This window comes from Pseudophryne corroboree, chromosome 7, assembly GCF_028390025.1.
Source record: "Pseudophryne corroboree isolate aPseCor3 chromosome 7, aPseCor3.hap2, whole genome shotgun sequence".
Classification (NCBI taxonomy): domain Eukaryota; kingdom Metazoa; phylum Chordata; class Amphibia; order Anura; family Myobatrachidae; genus Pseudophryne; species Pseudophryne corroboree.
Window position 1 is genome coordinate 3329696 of NC_086450.1, and position 17708 is coordinate 3347403.

Here is a 17708-nt window from a genome sequence, read left to right on the forward strand (position 1 = left end):
GTAACGCACCTGTGTGTGGTCCTGTTCTCTCTCTCTACTATTGTGTAACGCACCTGTGTGTGGTACTGTTCTCTCTCTCTGCTATTGTGTAATGCACCTGTGTGTGGTCCTGTTCTCTCTCTCTCTTCTATTGTGTAACGCACCTGTGTGTGGTCCTGTTCTCTCTCTCTCTGCTATTGTGTAACGCACCTGTGTGTGGTACTGTTCTCTCTCTCTGCTATTGTGTAACGCACCTGTGTGTGGTCCTGTTCTCTCTCTCTCTCTCTCTCTGCTATTGTGTAATGCACCTGTGTGTGGTCCTGTTCTCTCTCTCTCTCTGCTATTGTGTAACGCACCTGTGTGTGGCCCTGTTCTCTCTCTCTCTCTGCTATTGTGTAACGTACCTGTGTGTGGCCCTGTTCTCTCTCTCTGCTATTGTGTAACGCACATGCATGTGGTCCTGTTCTCTCTCTCTCTCTGCTATTGTGTAACAAGCACCTGTGTGTGGTCCTGTTCTCTCTCTTCTATTGTGTAACGCACCTGTGTGTGGTCCTGTTCTCTCTCTCTCTCTCTCTCTCTCTCTCTGCTATTGGGTAACGCACCTGTGTGTGGTCCTGTTCTCTCTCTTTGCTATTGTGTAACGCACCTGTGTGTGGTCCTGTTCTCTCTCTCTCTCTGCTATTGTGTAACGCACCTGTGTGTGGTCCTGTTCTCTCTCTTTGCTATTGTGTAACGCACCTGTGTGTGGTCCTGTTCTCTCTCTCTCTCTGCTTTTGTGTAACGCACCTGTGTGTGGTCCTGTTCTCTCTCTTTGCTATTGTGTAACGCACCTGTGTGTGGTCCTGTTCTCTCTCTTTGCTATTGTGTAATGCACCTGTGTGTGGTCCTGTTCTCTCTCTTTGCTATTGTGTAACGCACCTGCGTGTGGTCCTGTTCTCTGTATCTCTGCTATTGTGTAACGCACCTGTGTGTGGTCCTGTTCTCTGTATCTCTGCTATTGTGTAACGCACCTGTGTGTGGTCCTGTTCTCTCTCTCTGCTATTGTGTAACGCACCTGTGTGTGGTCCTGTTCTCTCTCTCTCTCTGTCTCTGCTATTGTGTAACGCACCTGTGTGTGGTTCTGTTCTCTCTCTCTGCTATTGTGTGACGCACCTGTGTGTGGTCCTGTTCTCTCTCTCTCTCTGTCTCTGCTATTGTGTAACGCACCTGCGTGTGGTCCTGTTCTCTCTCTCTCTTTCTGTTATTGTGTAACGCACCTGTGTGTGGTCCTGTTCTCTCTCTTTGCTATTGTGTAACGCACCTGCGTGTGGTCCTGTTCTCTCTCTTTGCTATTGTGTAACGCACCTGTGTGTGGTCCTGTTCTCTCTCTTTGCTATTGTGTAACGCACCTGCGTGTGGTCCTGTTCTCTCTCTTTGCTATTGTGTAACGCACCTGTGTGTGGTCCTGTTCTCTCTCTCTCTCTCTGCTATTGTGTAACGCACCTGTGTGTGGTCCTGTTCTCTCTCTTCTATTGTGTAACGCACATGTGTGTGGTCCTGTTCTCTCTCTCTCTCTCTCTCTCTCTGCTATTGTGTAACGCACCTGTGTGTGGTCCTGTTCTCTCTCTTTGCTATTGTGTAACGCACCTGTGTGTGGTCCTGTTCTCTCTCTCTCTCTCTCTCTGCTATTGTGTAACGCACCTGTGTGTGGTCCTTTTCTCTCTCTTTGCTATTGTGTAACGCACCTGTGTGTGGTCCTGTTCTCTCTCTCTCTCTCTGCTATTGTGTAACGCACCTGTGTGTGGTCCTGTTCTCTCTCTTTGCTATTGTGTAACGCACCTGTGTGTGGTCCTGTTCTCTCTCTTTGCTATTGTGTAACGCACCTGCGTGTGGTCCTGTTCTCTCTCTTTGCTATTGTGTAACGCACATGTGTGTGGTCCTGTTCTCTCTCTCTCTCTGCTATTGTGTAACTCACCTATGTGTGGTCCTGTTCTCTCTCTTTGCTATTGTGTAACGCACCTGTGTGTGGTCCTGTTCTCTCTCTTTGCTATTGTGTAATGCACCTGCGTGTGGTCCTGTTTCTCTCTTCTATTGTGTAACGCACCTGTGTGTGGTCCTGTTCTCTCTCTTTGCTATTGTGTAACGCACATGTGTGTGGTCCTGTTCTCTCTCTCTCTCTGCTATTGTGTAACTCACCTATGTGTGGTCCTGTTCTCTCTCTTTGCTATTGTGTAACGCACCTGTGTGTGGTCCTGTTCTCTCTCTTTGCTATTGTGTAACGCACCTGCGTGTGGTCCTGTTCTCTCTCTTCTATTGTGTAACGCACCTGTGTGTGGTCCTGTTCTCTCTCTCTCTCTCTCTCTGCTATTGTGTAACGCACCTGTGTGTGGTCCTGTTCTCTCTCTCTCTCTCTCTCTGCTATTGTGTAACGCACCTGTGTGTGGTCCTGTTCTCTCTCTCTCTCTCTGCTATTGTGTAACGCACCTGTGTGTGGTCCTGTTCTCTCTCTCTCTCTGCTATTGTGTAACGCACCTGTGTGTGGTCCTGTTCTCTCTCTCTCTCTGCTATTGTGTAACGCACCTGTGTGTGGTCTGTCTCTCTCTTCTATTGTGTAACGCACCTGTGTGTGGTCCTGTTCTCTCTCTCTCTCTCTCTGCTATTGTGTAACGCACCTGTGTGTGGTCCTGTTCTCTCTCTTTGCTATTGTGTAACGCACCTGTGTGTGGTCCTGTTCTCTCTCTCTCTCTGCTATTGTGTAACGCACCTGTGTGTGGTCCTGTTCTCTCTCTCTGCTATTGTGTAACGCACCTGTGTGTGGTCCTGTTCTCTCTCTCTCTCTCTGCTATTGTGTAACGCACCTGTGTGTGGTCCTGTTCTCTCTCTCTGCTATTGTGTAACGCACCTGTGTGTGGTCCTGTTCTCTCTCTCTCTCTCTCTCTCTGCTACTGTGTAACGCACCTGCGTGTGGTCCTGTTCTCTGTCTCTGCTATTGTGTAACGCACCTGTGTGTGGTCCTGTTCTCTCTGTTGTATATGCACAATAACCTTGTGTTCCCTCTGTGTGTATCACATAGGCCGTCAGCTGGGACTCTGCTGTCTCATCCCTTCTTCAGGCCGGTAAGTTATTTTAATATTAACTGTAGTTTAATTTCAGAGGCAAAGACCCAATCACACAGCATGGGAGGGAGGGGGGAGTGGTGGTGGCAGCATGGGAGGGAGGGGTGGTGGCAGCAGGAGGGGGAGGGGTGGTGGCAGCAGGAGGGGAGGGGTGGTGGCAGCATGGGAGGGAGGGGTGGTGGCAGCATGGGAGGGAGGTGGGAGGGGTGGTGGCAGCATAGAGGGGGGAGGTGTGGTGGCAGCATGGGAGGGAGGGGGGAGAGTGGTGGCGGCAGCAGGGAGGGAGTGGGGAGAGTGGTGGCGGCAGCAGGGGAGGGAGTGGGGAGAGTGGTGGCGGCAGCAGGAGAGGGAGGGGTGGCGGCAGCAGGGGAGGGAGGGGGGAGGGGTGGCGCAGCAGGGGAGGAAGGGGGAGGGGTGTTGGCAGCAGGAGAGGGAGGGGTGGCGGCAGCAGAGGGGGGAGGGGTGGCGGCAGCAGGGGAGGGAGGGGGAGGGGTTGTTGGCAGCAGGGGAGGGGTGGCGGCAGCAGGGGAGGGAGGGGGGAGGGGTGGCGGCAGCAGGGAGGGAGGGGTGGCGGCAGCAGGGGAGGGAGGGGTGGCGGCAGCAGGGGAGGGAGGGGTGTTGGCAGCAGAGGGGGGAGGCGGTGGCGGCAGCAGAAGGGGAGAGAGGGGGGAGGGGTGGCGGCAGCAGGGAGGGAGGGGTGGCGGCAGCAGAAGGGGAGAGAGGGGGGAGGGGTGGCGGCAGCAGGGAGGGGTGGCGGCAGCAGGGGAGGGGTGTTGGCAGCAGGGGAGGGAGGGTGAGGGGTGTTGGCAGCAGCAGGGGAGGGAGGGGGGAGGGGTGGTGGCAGCAAGGGAGGGGTGGTGGCAGCAGGAGGGGGAGGGGTGGTGGCAGCATGGGAGGGGGAAGGGGTGGTGGCAGCAGGAGGGGGAGGGGTGGTGGCAGCATGGTGGCGGGAGGGGGGAGTTGTGGTGGCAGCAGGAGGGGGAGGGGTGGTGGCAGCATGGGAGGGAGGCGGGGGTGGCAGCAGGAGGGGGAGGGGGGAGTTGTGGTGGCAGCAGGAGGGGGAGGGGTGGTGGCATTATGGGAGTGGGGAGCATGGCTGAGGTTGGAATATGGGGGGGTGGCAGGATGGCAGAGGGCAGGTTGGAGGAGGGGAGATGGAGGCACATTGGAGGGGAAGGGTATCTGGCGATTCTGGCATGCAGCCCCAGGTACGCAGACCTTCCTGCAGGAAGAGAAAGTGCACGCTGGTCGGAGGCGGTGATCTGAGAGTATATGTGATGAGGACGGGTGACAGAGGGATATATATGTTGGGCAGGGCACTAACCTTTACCTCCCGTCACAGTGATGAATGGCAGCTATATGGCGACACGTTACATGTAACAGGAGGCGTCATGGATCACGCCAAAGCGTATATACTCCTCTATGTAAATAACAATATTCTGAAACAATGATACTTTTTTTTTTGACCCTTTCATTGCTGAGGCTTTTCTCACCCCATGGCTTAGTGTCTGTGACCGTGACTGAGGGCCCCCCTGGGTGCCAGGATATAAGAGATGGGGCGCTGTCAGCATCCCCCTGCCCCCCCCCCCCAGCCGGTAGAGGCAGGACTTGATGACATCATTGTGCGTGGCGCAGTGATGTCATTCGGCTCCAGCTTCCACCCCAGCAGTAGATGGGTGACCTGTAGGCTGGCAGTATACTGACTGTGCTTGTATCACTCCTGCAGGCAAGAGAGCAGACACCGGGCTCCATACTCTCACTGCTGCCCCATGTGGCACAAAGGTGGAAGCACAGCTCGGCCGGCTTACTGCCGACACATCAGAACAATTGCAGTAAGGCGACGGCTGAAGATAAAGAATGGACATTTTAATAATACGGTTTTCTGTAAGACGCGGAGTATCCTTTTTTGTTTTTGCCTTAAATATGAAATCTGGTGAACAGTCCGAGGGCTTTAGTGTATATGTAAGTTTTTATATAAATATATATTTTTGTTTATGCTGGGAGAGCGTAATGTGAATATTCAGACATTGCACTTACAGACCGCACAGGAATGAACGCTGCGCAATATTAAGGCTTTTCTATTATATATATTATAGATGTAGAGGTTTGATTTCTCTTGTGTTGCTGACGCCATCATTGAGGTAATTGCTCAGTAAGTGTTAGTGTGACAGGTGTGACTATTGGGCTGTTGTTGTGTTGCAGACATTGTGTATAGCACAGAAAGCCCCTGGTATGCCGACTGACGGGATCCCGGCGCACAGTATACCGGCGCCGGGATCCCGGCAGCCGGCATACCGACACTTATTCTCCCTCGTGGGGTCTACGACCCCCCTGGTGGAGAATAAAATAGTGTGGCGCACGTAGTGTGTGCGCTCGCCACACTGTCTGTAAGCCAGTGGTCGGGCTCCCGGCGCCGGTATGCTGGTCGCCGGGAGCCCGACCGCCGGCATATCGTAGTGAACCCCCTGTAACATGCCAGGTGCAGACCACCAAGCTTGTGTCTCCGTAATGCTGGGGAAACCAGTGACCAGTCTGTACCTGCATATCGTATTCGGAAAGTGGTGCTGAGTTGCCCCATCTGTGTATAGGAAGAGGCGCTGCAGCGACCGGACTCGTAGCAGAAGTCATAGACGTCGCTTCATCTATCACAGATCACGAGGTGTTAATGTGCGCCGTTCCCTACACACTAATCGCACATGGATGGGAATAAGCGTGTTAGTAACAGCGACACACACCGCTCCCTTCTCCGGCCAGTCCTGCGCGCTGTCTTACTACATTACCGCCAGTGTGTCCCAGTACAGGTCTGCACATTATATAGGAGCGGTAACTATTGAGTTTGCTATTGATACTACAGCATTCACTGAAAAAGGGTCCCAAGGAAACCGGTAACCCATGTCATACAACCCGGGACCCCAGCATTGCGAGAGCCCGTATCTGCCAGTGTCCGCAGACTGGGGTGGGCTGCCTGGGGTCAGCACAAGGGAGGGTCAGCGCAGCAGCTGGCAGAGAGCTGGGCTCCATGGGACAGCAGACTGGGTCGGTGCCGCAGTGAGAACGGGGCAGATCGGGGAATAATCTGGGTCGGTGCCGCAGTGAGAACGGGGCAGATCGGGGAATAATCCGGGTCGGTGCCGCAGTGAGAACGGGGCAGATCGGGGAATAATCCGGGTCGGTGCGCAGTGAGAACGGGGCAGACCCGGGAATAATCCGGGTCGGTGCCGCAGTGAGAACGGGGCAGATCGGGAATAATCCGGGTCGGTGCCGCAGTGAGAACGGGGCAGATCGGGGAATAATCCGGATCGGTGCCGCAGTGAGAACGGGCAGACCCGGGAATAATCCGGGTCGGTGCCGCAGTGAGAACGGGGCAGATCGGGGAATAATCCGGGTCAGTGCCGCAGTGAGAACGGGGCAGATCGGGGAATAATCCGGGTCAGTGCCGCAGTGAGAACGGGGCAGATCCGGGAATAATCCGGGTCAGTGCCGCAGTGAGTACGGGGCAGATCGGGGAATAATCCTGGGTCAGTGCCGCAGTGAGAACGGGGCAGATCGGGGAATAATCCGGGTCAGTGCCGCAGTGAGAACGGGGCAGATCGGGAATAATCCGGGTCAGTGCCGCAGTGAGAACGGGGCAGATCGGGGAATAATCCGGGTCGGTGCCGCAGTGAGAACGGGGCAGATCGGGGAATAATCCGGGTCAGTGCCGCAGTGAGAACGGGGCAGATCGGGGAATAATCCGGGTCAGTGCCGCAGTGAGAACGGGGCAGATCGGGAATAATCCGGGTCAGTGCCGCAGTGAGAACAGGGCAGATCGGGGAATAATCCGGGTCGGTGCCGCAGTGAGAACGGGCAGATCCGGGAATAATCCGGGTCGGTTGCCGCAGTGAGAACGGGGCAGATCCAGAATAATCAGGGTCGGTGCCGCAGTGAGAACGGGGCAGATCGGGGAATAATCCGGGTCGGTGCCGCAGTGAGAACGGGCAGATCGGGGAATAATCCGGGTCGGTGCCGCAGTGAGAACGGGACAGATCGGGGGAATAATCCGGGTCGGTGCTGCAGTGAAAACGGGGCAGACCCGGGATAATCCGGGTCGGTGCCGCAGTGAGAACGGGGCAGATCGGGGAATAATCCGGGTCGGTGCTGCAGTGAGAACGGGGCAGATCGGGGTAATAATCCGGGTCGGTGCTGCAGTGAGAACGGGGCAGATCGGGGAATAATCCGGGTCGGCTGCTGCAGTGAAAACGGGGCAGACCCGGGAATAATCCGGGTCGGTGCCGCAGTGAGAACGGGGCAGATCGGGGAATAATCCTGGGTCGGTGCTGCAGTGAGAACAGGGCAGATCGGGGAATAATCCGGGTCGGTGCTGCAGTGAGAACGGGGCAGATCGGGGAATAATCCGGGTCGGTGCGCAGTGAGAACGGGGCAGATCCGGGAATAATCTGGGTCAGTGCCGCAGTGTGAAACGGGGCAGATCGGGGAATAATCCGGGTCGGTGCCGCAGTGAGAACGGGGCAGATCGGGGAATAATCCGGGTCGGTGCTGCAGTGAGAACGGGGCAGATCGGGGAATAATCCGGGTCGGTGCCGCAGTGAAAACGGGGCAGACCCGGGAATAATCCGGGTCAGTGCCGCAGTGGGAACAGGTGAGTCCCACCTTGGAACAGTGTTCCAAATCCCAGGTCGGACCGGGATTTTAGTGGAATATTGGTATGAGCATCTCTTCAGTAAAACCTATGTGGTTAGTCACTGGGAGGTCTCCTTCAGATGCAGCAGAATTACTCCCTCTGTCGTTATGGTGCAGAGCTGCAGAGAACCTCTTACCACCTATAGCACTAAGGGCGACATTTACTAAGCAGTGATAAAGGTGGAGAAGTGAGCCAGTGGAGAAGCTGCCCATGGCAACCAATCAAAAGTGACGTAACATTTAGAATTTGGCATACTATAAAAGTATACCAAGCAACTTCTTCACTTTTATCACTGCTTAGTACATGTCCCCCTTATTTCTGTGTCTTATTACTCACTGTTACTTCAGGAGTGCGCTTCCCACCATACACGTCTGCCCTATGAAATAGTGTATATAACACATTCATTGGGAGCCAGCACTGAGACGCAGAGTGTAAAACAGACGGTGACCCCCAGATGGATGAAGAGACATGCTTTTATTGGTGAATACCATACATCCTCTCCGCTAACATCGGGGGGATGCTTAGACAATGCTGATGCCCCTGAGGGAGGGTGCAAATAGCTATGGCTGCACACAAGTCTTTAAGCCTAAAGCTGGCATATGTCGTTACAAAAACATAAAACTTGTAGAACTTTGTAGATGTTTGAATAGAGGACTCAGCGGCCACTTTGCACATCTGCTCCACCAAGTCACCATGTCATACCACCCAGAAAGCATGCAGCATTGTAGTAGAATGGGCCACCGAGATCAGCCCCTTCCAAAACATACACCCACCATGGTCCATCTGCCCACCGACACTGGTTAGTCTCACTTGTGTATATCAAAGAGCACCAGGGCGCTGGTTGTGTTATGGAAAGGAGTGGTTCTGTGCACCAAGATCTACAAAGCGTGGACAGGGTCAAGAAATTCCAGTGTCTGAGGCAGGATCCAGCCCAGAGCAGGGATCACAATATCTTGCTTCATTGGAGGCCTTCTGTTGGAATTAAGGTCTGGTACGCAGGATGAAAATAACAGATACTGGCCGCTGACGCAGCAACCTGCTGGGCCGAAAAAATGACCAGGAATAAACTTTCCATGTCAGAAACCTCAGATCCATGGGACAAGCAGGAGAATATCATACGGTTGGATATGAAGAACCACCGGACGTAATGCTATAACTGCAGGGCTGCCGGACAGCTTCTGTTGAAAGTAGAGATATGCGGATCGAATTTGGCTTGGATATTCCCACCAAATTCGGATTGCAAAGCGTCTATTGGTGCCAAAGCGTCATTTTTGTCCATGGAAGATGTTTTCCTGCCAAAATGTCATTTTCCATTGCCACAAAATGACGTTTTGGTGCCAAAAGTTGACATTTTGGAATCTGAATTTGGCGGGAAAAGCAGAGCCAAAGCCAAACTGCATATCTCTAGCTGAAAGAATATGGAAAGCGCCAAACCTGCACCTTCAGGGAAGTCGGCTTCATACCGCTGTCCAAGCCGTCCTGCAAGTATGAAAACAGGAAGCTAGTTGGAACGAAGATGTAAGTACCACTTCCTTTCACACATGGATATGTACATCCTCCAAATGCATAGAAGATGCTGGTTTTCAGTCCTTAGTCATGGTCTCAAGCCTGTACTGGTACCGAATCCCTGCCGCTTCCCATAAAGTGGCACCTTATGTTCTGTCAACAGATCATCAAGGGCAGCACGGATGGTGTAATGGTTCGCACTGCTGCCTCATAGCGCTAAGGTCATGGGTTCAATTCCAACCATGACCCCAACTGTGTGGAGTTTGTATATTCTCCCCGTACTTGCGTGGGTTTCCTCTGGGTACTCCGGTTTCCTCCCACAATCCAAAAATATATTGGTAGGATAATTGGCTCCTGATAGAAATTAACACAGCTGTGTGTGTAGATGGGCAGACTAGATGGGCCAAGTGGTTCTTATCTGCCGTCGCATTCTGTGTTTCTTAGTTCACCACCGAATGAACAGACCTCTTCCGGGGATGAATTGTGGTCCAGCTTAGAAAATTGGCTTCCCAGTTTTCCGCTTCCTAAGATGAAGGCTGCAGATATCAGTGGCAGCTTCTTTTCATGCACAACGAGATCTTTTCAGGTCCAGATTGTGTCCACTGAGCCCCCAAAGGAAGGACTGAGGGGTTGTCAGTGAGAACATGAACACTTGAGTGGTCAGGTAAGGATTGGATTGAAACCAGTAGGCGAGAAATTACAGTACAAGTGTAAATGCCCGAACAGGGTGCCTTCAAAGTAGGAAACCATCTTGCCTCACCACTCCACACAGAGACACTTGTTTTGAAAGAGAACTTTTTGCCCGATAGGATCATCTACCTACCTATATTCATGCTGTGATGGGATTTGGCTGAACTCTGCAGAGTTGACCACCCAACCATGCTGTTCTAACGTCTCTGTACTCAGTGATATATGGGCCCTAGGAAGATGATCTGGCCTTAATAATTTCATTACTGGATGATCTTCGGGTCACATTATCACCCCTTTCGACCGCAGCAATGCCACCATAGCCTTGGTAAGGACCCTCAGATCAGTGACCACACCACGAATTGTAGAGCCCTGTATTGTAATGGGATGCTGTGGTGACCCTCCTAGATTAGTTATCCATATCCGATGAGACCCTCATGTTATCGAGACCTACTGCATGGAACGGACTCAGGGCGATCCACCACCAGCTAGTATGGGGAGAGCGATTCATAGAAGCATGGGAAGCTCCGATTTCCACAATGCTGTCCACTCCTGATGTCAGCCTGTCCACAGAGCTTGGAGGGTACACTGGCACAGTCCTGAAGGTGAGGGCAACAGCTCCTGTGCAGATGACTGTCTGCAGCCTCTAGCCGGGGCATCAGCAGAGGGGAAGTGCACACCAAGCCTGTCGCAGTAAGGTCCAGCAATGGGGAGCCAGTGGCAGACGTGTGCTCCAAACCTGCCCCCCACCAATGGAGCACAAGAGCACAGCTGCCAGGCAGCAATAAGAGCAGTGACACATGACCCAGCACGCTGGCCGTGTTCTGCACAATGGTAAGGATCCCAGCGTGACTGCTGCATGGGGGGGGGGGGGGGGGGGGAGGAATGACCAAAGTAATAGAAGCATTTGGTGGAGTAATATGGAAAATACCAGCCAGGCTCTCCGCCATCATTTCTGCTGCTGTTACTGACACATTGATCACTCCTTCCAATACGCTGGCGTGGCACCAGCTCTGCCCCCCGAGCATTACCGCAGACCCCCCATAAATTAGTGATTCCATAGCTGATTTCCTCTGGTGTTACCAACACATACATCACTGCTTCCAATACACCAGTGTGGCACCAGCTCTGCCCCCGAGCATTACCGCAGACCACCAGAGATTAGTGATTCCATAGCTGACTACTACTTCCAATACGCAGGTGTGGCACCAGCTCTGCCCCTGAGAATCACCGCAGACCCCCATAGACTGTAGTGATTGTCTGTATGGTTTCTGCTTCCAATATGCAGGTGTGGCACCAGCTCTGCCCCTGAGAATTACCGCAGACCCCCATAGATTAGTGATTCTATAGCTGATTTCCTCTGCTGTTACCAACACATACATCACTGCTTCCAATACACCAGTGTGGCACCAGCTCTGCCCCCGAGCATTACAGCAGACCACCAGAGATTAGTGATTCCATAGCTGACTACTACTTCCAATATGCAGGTGTGGCACCAGCTCTGCCCCTGAGAATTACCGCAGACCCCCATAGATTAGTGATTCCATAGCTGACTACTACTTCCAATATGCAGGCGTGGCACCAGCTCTGCCCCCCGAGCATTACCGCAGACCCCCATAGATTAGTGATTCCATAGCTGATTTCCTCTGGTGTTACCAACACATACATCACTGCTTCCAATACACCAGTGTGGTACCAGCTCTGCCCCCCGATCATTACCGCAGACCCCCATAGATTAGTGATTCCATAGCTGACTACTACTTCCAATACGCTGGCGTGGCACCAGCTCTGCCCCCGAGCATTACAGCAGACCACCAGAGATTAGTGATTCCATAGCTGACTACTACTTCCAATACGCAGGTGTGGCACCAGCTCTGCCCCTGAGAATCACTGCAGACCCCCATAGACTGTAGTGATTGTCTGTATGGTTTCTGCTTCCAATACGCAGGTGTGGCACCAGCTCTGCCCCTGAGAATCACTGCAGACCCCCATAGACTGTAGTGATTGTCTGTATGGTTTCTGCTTCCAATACGCAGGTGTGGCACCAGCTCTGCCCCTGAGAATCACCGCAGACCCCCACAGACTGTAGTGATTGTCTATATGGTTTCTGCTTCCAATACGCAGGCGTGGCACCAGCTCTGCCCCCAAGCATTACCGCAGAACCCCATAGATTAGTGATTCCATAGCTGATTTCCTCTGGTGTTACCAACACATACATCACTGCTTCCAATACACCAGTGTGGCACCAGCTCTGCCCCCGAGCATTACAGCAGACCCCCACAGACTGTAGTGATTGTCTATATGGTTTCTGCTTTCAATACGCAGGTGTGGCACCAGCTCTGTCCGAGAATCACCGCAGACCCCCCATAGACTGTAGTGATTGTCTGTATGGTTTCTGCTTCCATTACGCAGGTGTGGCACCAGCTCTGTCCGAGAATCACCGCAGACCCCCATAGACTGTAGTGATTGTCTGTATGGTTTCTGCTTCCAATACGCAGGTGTGGCACCAGCTCTGCCCCTGAGAATTACCGCAGACCCCCATAGACTGTAGTGCTTGTCTATATGGTTTCTGCTTCCAATACGCAGGTGTGGCACCAGCTCTGCCCCTGAGAATCACTGCAGCCCCCCATAGACTGTAGTGATTGTCTGTATGGTTTCTGCTTCCAATACACAGGTGTGGCACCAGCTCTGCCCCTGAGAATCACTGCAGCCCCCCATAGACTGTAGTGATTGTCTGTATGGTTTCTGCTTCCAATACACAGGTGTGGCACCAGCTCTGCCCCTGAGAATCACTGCAGCCCCCCATAGACTGTAGTGATTGTCTGTATGGTTTCTGCTTCCAATACGCAGGTGTGGCACCAGCTCTGTCCGAGAATCACCGCAGACCCCCATAGACTGTAGTGATTGTCTATATGGTTTCTGCTTCCAATAGGCAGGTGTGGCACCAGCTCTGCCCCTGAGAATCACCGCAGCCCCCCATAGACTGTAGTGATTGTCTATATGGTTTCTGCTTCCAATACGCAGGTGTGGCACCAGCTCTGCCCCTGAGAATTACCGCAGACCCCCATAGACTGTAGTGCTTGTCTATATGGTTTCTGCTTCCAATACGCAGGTGTGGCACCAGCTCTGCCCCTGAGAATCACTGCAGCCCCCCATAGACTGTAGTGATTGTCTGTATGGTTTCTGCTTCCAATACACAGGTGTGGCACCAGCTCTGTCCGAGAATCACCGCAGACCCCCATAGACTGTAGTGATTGTCTATATGGTTTCTGCTTCCAATAGGCAGGTGTGGCACCAGCTCTGTCCCTGAGAATCACTGCAGCCCCCCATAGACTGTAGTGATTGTCTGTATGGTTTCTGCTTCCAATACGCAGGTGTGGCACCAGCTCTGTCCGAGAATCACCGCAGACCCCCATAGACTGTAGTGATTGTCTATATGGTTTCTGCTTCCAATAGGCAGGTGTGGCACCAGCTCTGTCCCTGAGAATCACTGCAGCCCCCCATAGACTGTAGTGATTGTCTGTATGGTTTCTGCTTCCAATACGCAGGTGTGGCACCAGCTCTGCCCCTGAGAATCACCGCAGCCCCCCATAGACTGTAGTGATTGTCTGTATGGTTTCTGCTTCCAATACACAGGTGTGGCACCAGCTCTGCCCCTGAGAATCACTGCAGCCCCCCATAGACTGTAGTGATTGTCTGTATGGTTTCTGCTTCCAATAGGCAGGTGTGGCACCAGCTCTGTCCCTGAGAATCACTGCAGCCCCCCATAGACTGTAGTGATTGTCTGTATGGTTTCTGCTTCCAATACGCAGGTGTGGCACCAGCTCTGCCCCTGAGAATCACCGCAGCCCCCCATAGACTGTAGTGATTGTCTGTATGGTTTCTGCTTCCAATACACAGGTGTGGCACCAGCTCTGCCCCTGAGAATCACTGCAGCCCCCCATAGACTGTAGTGATTGTCTGTATGGTTTCTGCTTCCAATACACAGGTGTGGCACCAGCTCTGTCCGAGAATCACCGCAGACCCCCATAGACTGTAGTGATTGTCTATATGGTTTCTGCTTCCAATAGGCAGGTGTGGCACCAGCTCTGTCCCTGAGAATCACTGCAGCCCCCCATAGACTGTAGTGATTGTCTGTATGGTTTCTGCTTCCAATACACAGGTGTGGCACCAGCTCTGCCCCTGAGAATTACCGCAGACCCCCATAGACTGTAGTGCTTGTCTATATGGTTTCTGCTTCCAATACGCAGGTGTGGCACCAGCTCTGCCCCTGAGAATCACTGCAGCCCCCCATAGACTGTAGTGATTGTCTGTATGGTTTCTGCTTCCAATACACAGGTGTGGCACCAGCTCTGTCCGAGAATCACCGCAGACCCCCATAGACTGTAGTGATTGTCTATATGGTTTCTGCTTCCAATAGGCAGGTGTGGCACCAGCTCTGTCCCTGAGAATCACTGCAGCCCCCCATAGACTGTAGTGATTGTCTGTATGGTTTCTGCTTCCAATACGCAGGTGTGGCACCAGCTCTGTCCGAGAATCACCGCAGACCCCCATAGACTGTAGTGATTGTCTATATGGTTTCTGCTTCCAATAGGCAGGTGTGGCACCAGCTCTGTCCCTGAGAATCACTGCAGCCCCCCATAGACTGTAGTGATTGTCTGTATGGTTTCTGCTTCCAATACGCAGGTGTGGCACCAGCTCTGCCCCTGAGAATCACCGCAGCCCCCCATAGACTGTAGTGATTGTCTGTATGGTTTCTGCTTCCAATACACAGGTGTGGCACCAGCTCTGCCCCTGAGAATCACTGCAGCCCCCCATAGACTGTAGTGATTGTCTGTATGGTTTCTGCTTCCAATACGCAGGTGTGGCACCAGCTCTGTCCCTGAGAATCACCGCAGACCCCCATAGACTGTAGTGATTGTCTGTATGGTTTCTGCTTCCAATACGCAGGTGTGGCACCAGCTCTGCCCCTGAGAATCACCGCAGACCCCCATAGACTGTAGTGATTGTCTGTATGGTTTCTGCTTCCAATACGCAGGTGTGGCACCAGCTCTGCCCCTGAGAATCACCGCAGACCCCCCATAGACTGTAGTGATTGTCTGTATGGTTTCTGCTTCCAATACGCAGGTGTGGCACCAGCTCTGCCCCTGAGAATCACCGCAGACCCCCCATAGACTGTAGTGATTGTCTATATGTTTTCTGCTGCTGTTACTGAAACACAAATCTCAGCTCATTTATAGGACAAAGTGAATGTGAAGTCCGAGGCCAAAGGGAAAACAGATTTTCATTATTTTTCTGAGTATGAGAGAAACCACTGACCCTTCTGTGCCTTAATGTACAAATACCAAAGAGCCCTCCAGCTGCTTGTGAAATATAATCACTGTGTGTATTATAATGTAACGCATCATTATACAATGTTATCTGCATGCGTGTTTATTACTGTGATCTTGTTCTATGTGAAGATGAGATGCGGAGATTGGACTCATTACTGTGGGTTATAGTACAGCACCGAGCAGACTCATTCTCCGTGTCAGGATGTGGAGCTGCTGCACGGAACCCAAACCAGCCCCAGAACTCATCCGTCACATTATAAATCCCACAGTATAGTTGGCGGAGCCCAGTAGAGCTTCTCTGGATCCAGCTGGATGTCCCATTTACATGGTCCTGTAGTAGAGGGATGGACGAGGATGATGTCATTGGTTGGATTTCCCATTGATCACATCCCATCCACAGTCACATTGTAAATTGGAGGAGGGCTGACCGGGCACAAATCGCTGTTGCAGTATTAATCCCCAAATATATCTTGTTAGCCCCAATTACACCCCCATCAGTGTTGTATCCATGGTACGATGTGGCCTTGTGCCCTGGCTCTTGGTGAAAGTTCCTGGGCTGCTGCATCTCCCCTGTGTGGGCTGGGGGCCAGTGTCTGGACGTTCCGTATAAAGGGTCCTCCGCAATCTCTTCTCACATCTACCTCTGCCCTGTGCTTGTTCCCATGATACTGACGTGTGGAGTGTGTGACATTTGTATAACACTAAATAAAGATGATTGTGATTTGTTACTGAGAGCAGATGTGCAGGTATTATTATCAGGTGCCACGTGTGCCCGCAGTGCCATACAGGGATATACAATGTGTCCGTGGCACAGAGAAAACGTATCTCCTGTATCCAGGGCCTCCCCCCAGGTATATCCAGCCCAGAGGGTCCAGCGCCCTCACCCCATCTGTAAGTGTGGGAGCAGGTCACCCATCAGTGGCTGTGCCAGGGATATACACCCTGGTATCGGTATACAGTGATTGCAGCTTGTGTGGCTCTGATACAGCCGGCAGGCGGGTGCTAGAGGGGAGATCTATCAAATGATAACACAGGATACACCCCGTGGCCAGTGGTTCCCAAACTGTGTGCCTAGGGAGCAAAGGGTGCCACGTGTTGGTCCAGGACCAAATACAATTATTTATGGGAAAAACCAGAGCTGGTGGCTACCAATCATAACACGTTTACACTCGGAAGCCCAGCTGTACGCTGCCACGCAACTGGCCTAAGGATGACAGCCGGCACAAATTACTTCCTTCAATATTTTCCCCCCAAAATTTAGTAATAAAAATCTTTTATCCCAGCGGCGCCGTGAAACAAATGCAGATACTCTACGGCGCCGTGAAACAAATGCAGATACTCTACGGCGCCGTGAAACAAATGCAGATACTCTACGGCGCCGTGAAACAAATGCAGATACTCTACGGCGATGTGATTCTGGGGAGTTTGGGAAACACTGCCTCCGGATCTGTTACTCATCAGCCTGTAACTGACCAATATTTCCTGTTTCTGGTAAATCCGGGGTATTCAGCTCTCCAGCAGCTGCAGAACTACATGTTCCAGCACACCCTGCCAATGTTGATATTAGGACATACTAAAACTGAAGCAGGGCATGCTAGAATGTGTAGTTCCACAGCCATTCAGTATGTTGAATTCCCCATGTTCTAAATACTACATGGCAGCCACTACCGATGGGTAGAGAGAAACGAGAGCCATTGAGGACAGGAAAAGGACGATGAATGGAAGGCCAGAGACCATCGGGACTGTAACGGGGTGGGATTCCGGCATTGGTATTGTGACCGCCGGTCAAGTAACTGCCTCCCTGCTATTAGGTACAGGGGTCTAACTGGTGAATTTTCTCCTTCTGGTCATTCTCCAGTTGTAGATAGGAAGAGGATGGGGGACCTCCCCCCCCCCCAACCCCTTTCCCCCAGTGTCCTGGCTGACGTCAGATGTCGATACAACCATTGGCAGAATCATCAGATTAGCTCAAAACCAATTTATCTTCAGTAATATGTAAAATGTCTCTGCGTCCTCTGGCAGATGTAGTTGCCACTAGAAACACAACGCCCAATGCAGTGGCGGAACTAGCGAGCGGTGGGCCCATGTGCGACAAAATGCTTTGCCACCCCCACCCCATCCCACACCAGCCACCCGCCCCCCCCCCCCCCCCCCCATCTCCCCCTCACCCCTGGAGAGGATCTGGTGAGGGGGACCTGCTCAGGGCCAGGGAAATGGATACCTAGTAACAGTGCCGTAACTAGACATTTTAGCACTGTGTTTTGGGGAAAAGACAAAAGTCTAAGGGACAATGCACTGGTCTCAAATGATTTTTTTAAAAGGTATTACTTCAAAACCAACCAATTAGGAAGACTATAGTCAGGGCTGGTGAAGGCCCTCAGTTAATTGAGGTTAGGTTGGAGGTGCGCCACTAAGCTGAGTTACAAT

The 17708-nt window shown here is 52.5% G+C and overlaps 1 protein-coding gene and 1 long non-coding RNA gene across 5 annotated transcripts in view; both read left to right on the forward strand.

Annotated features, from left to right (window-relative positions):
- STRADB (STE20 related adaptor beta) overlaps positions 1–10812 on the forward strand; it is a 185093-nt gene extending 174281 nt beyond the window's left edge. For all 4 annotated transcript variants that reach the window (XM_063932599.1, XM_063932601.1, XM_063932602.1 and 1 more), the window contains 2 exons: positions 3032–3074; positions 4801–10812. In XM_063932599.1, coding sequence (XP_063788669.1) covers positions 3032–3074; positions 4801–4944 — 187 coding nt within the window. In that variant the 3' untranslated portion in view covers positions 4945–10812. The remainder of the gene's footprint in view (positions 1–3031; positions 3075–4800) is intronic.
- A 25-nt stretch (positions 10813–10837) lies between these two features.
- LOC134944066 (uncharacterized) lies at positions 10838–16013 on the forward strand. Its single transcript, XR_010181843.1, has 2 exons — positions 10838–14110; positions 14199–16013. It is a non-coding gene; the product is annotated as an uncharacterized LOC134944066 (long non-coding RNA).
- Positions 16014–17708: the final 1695 nt, after the last annotated feature.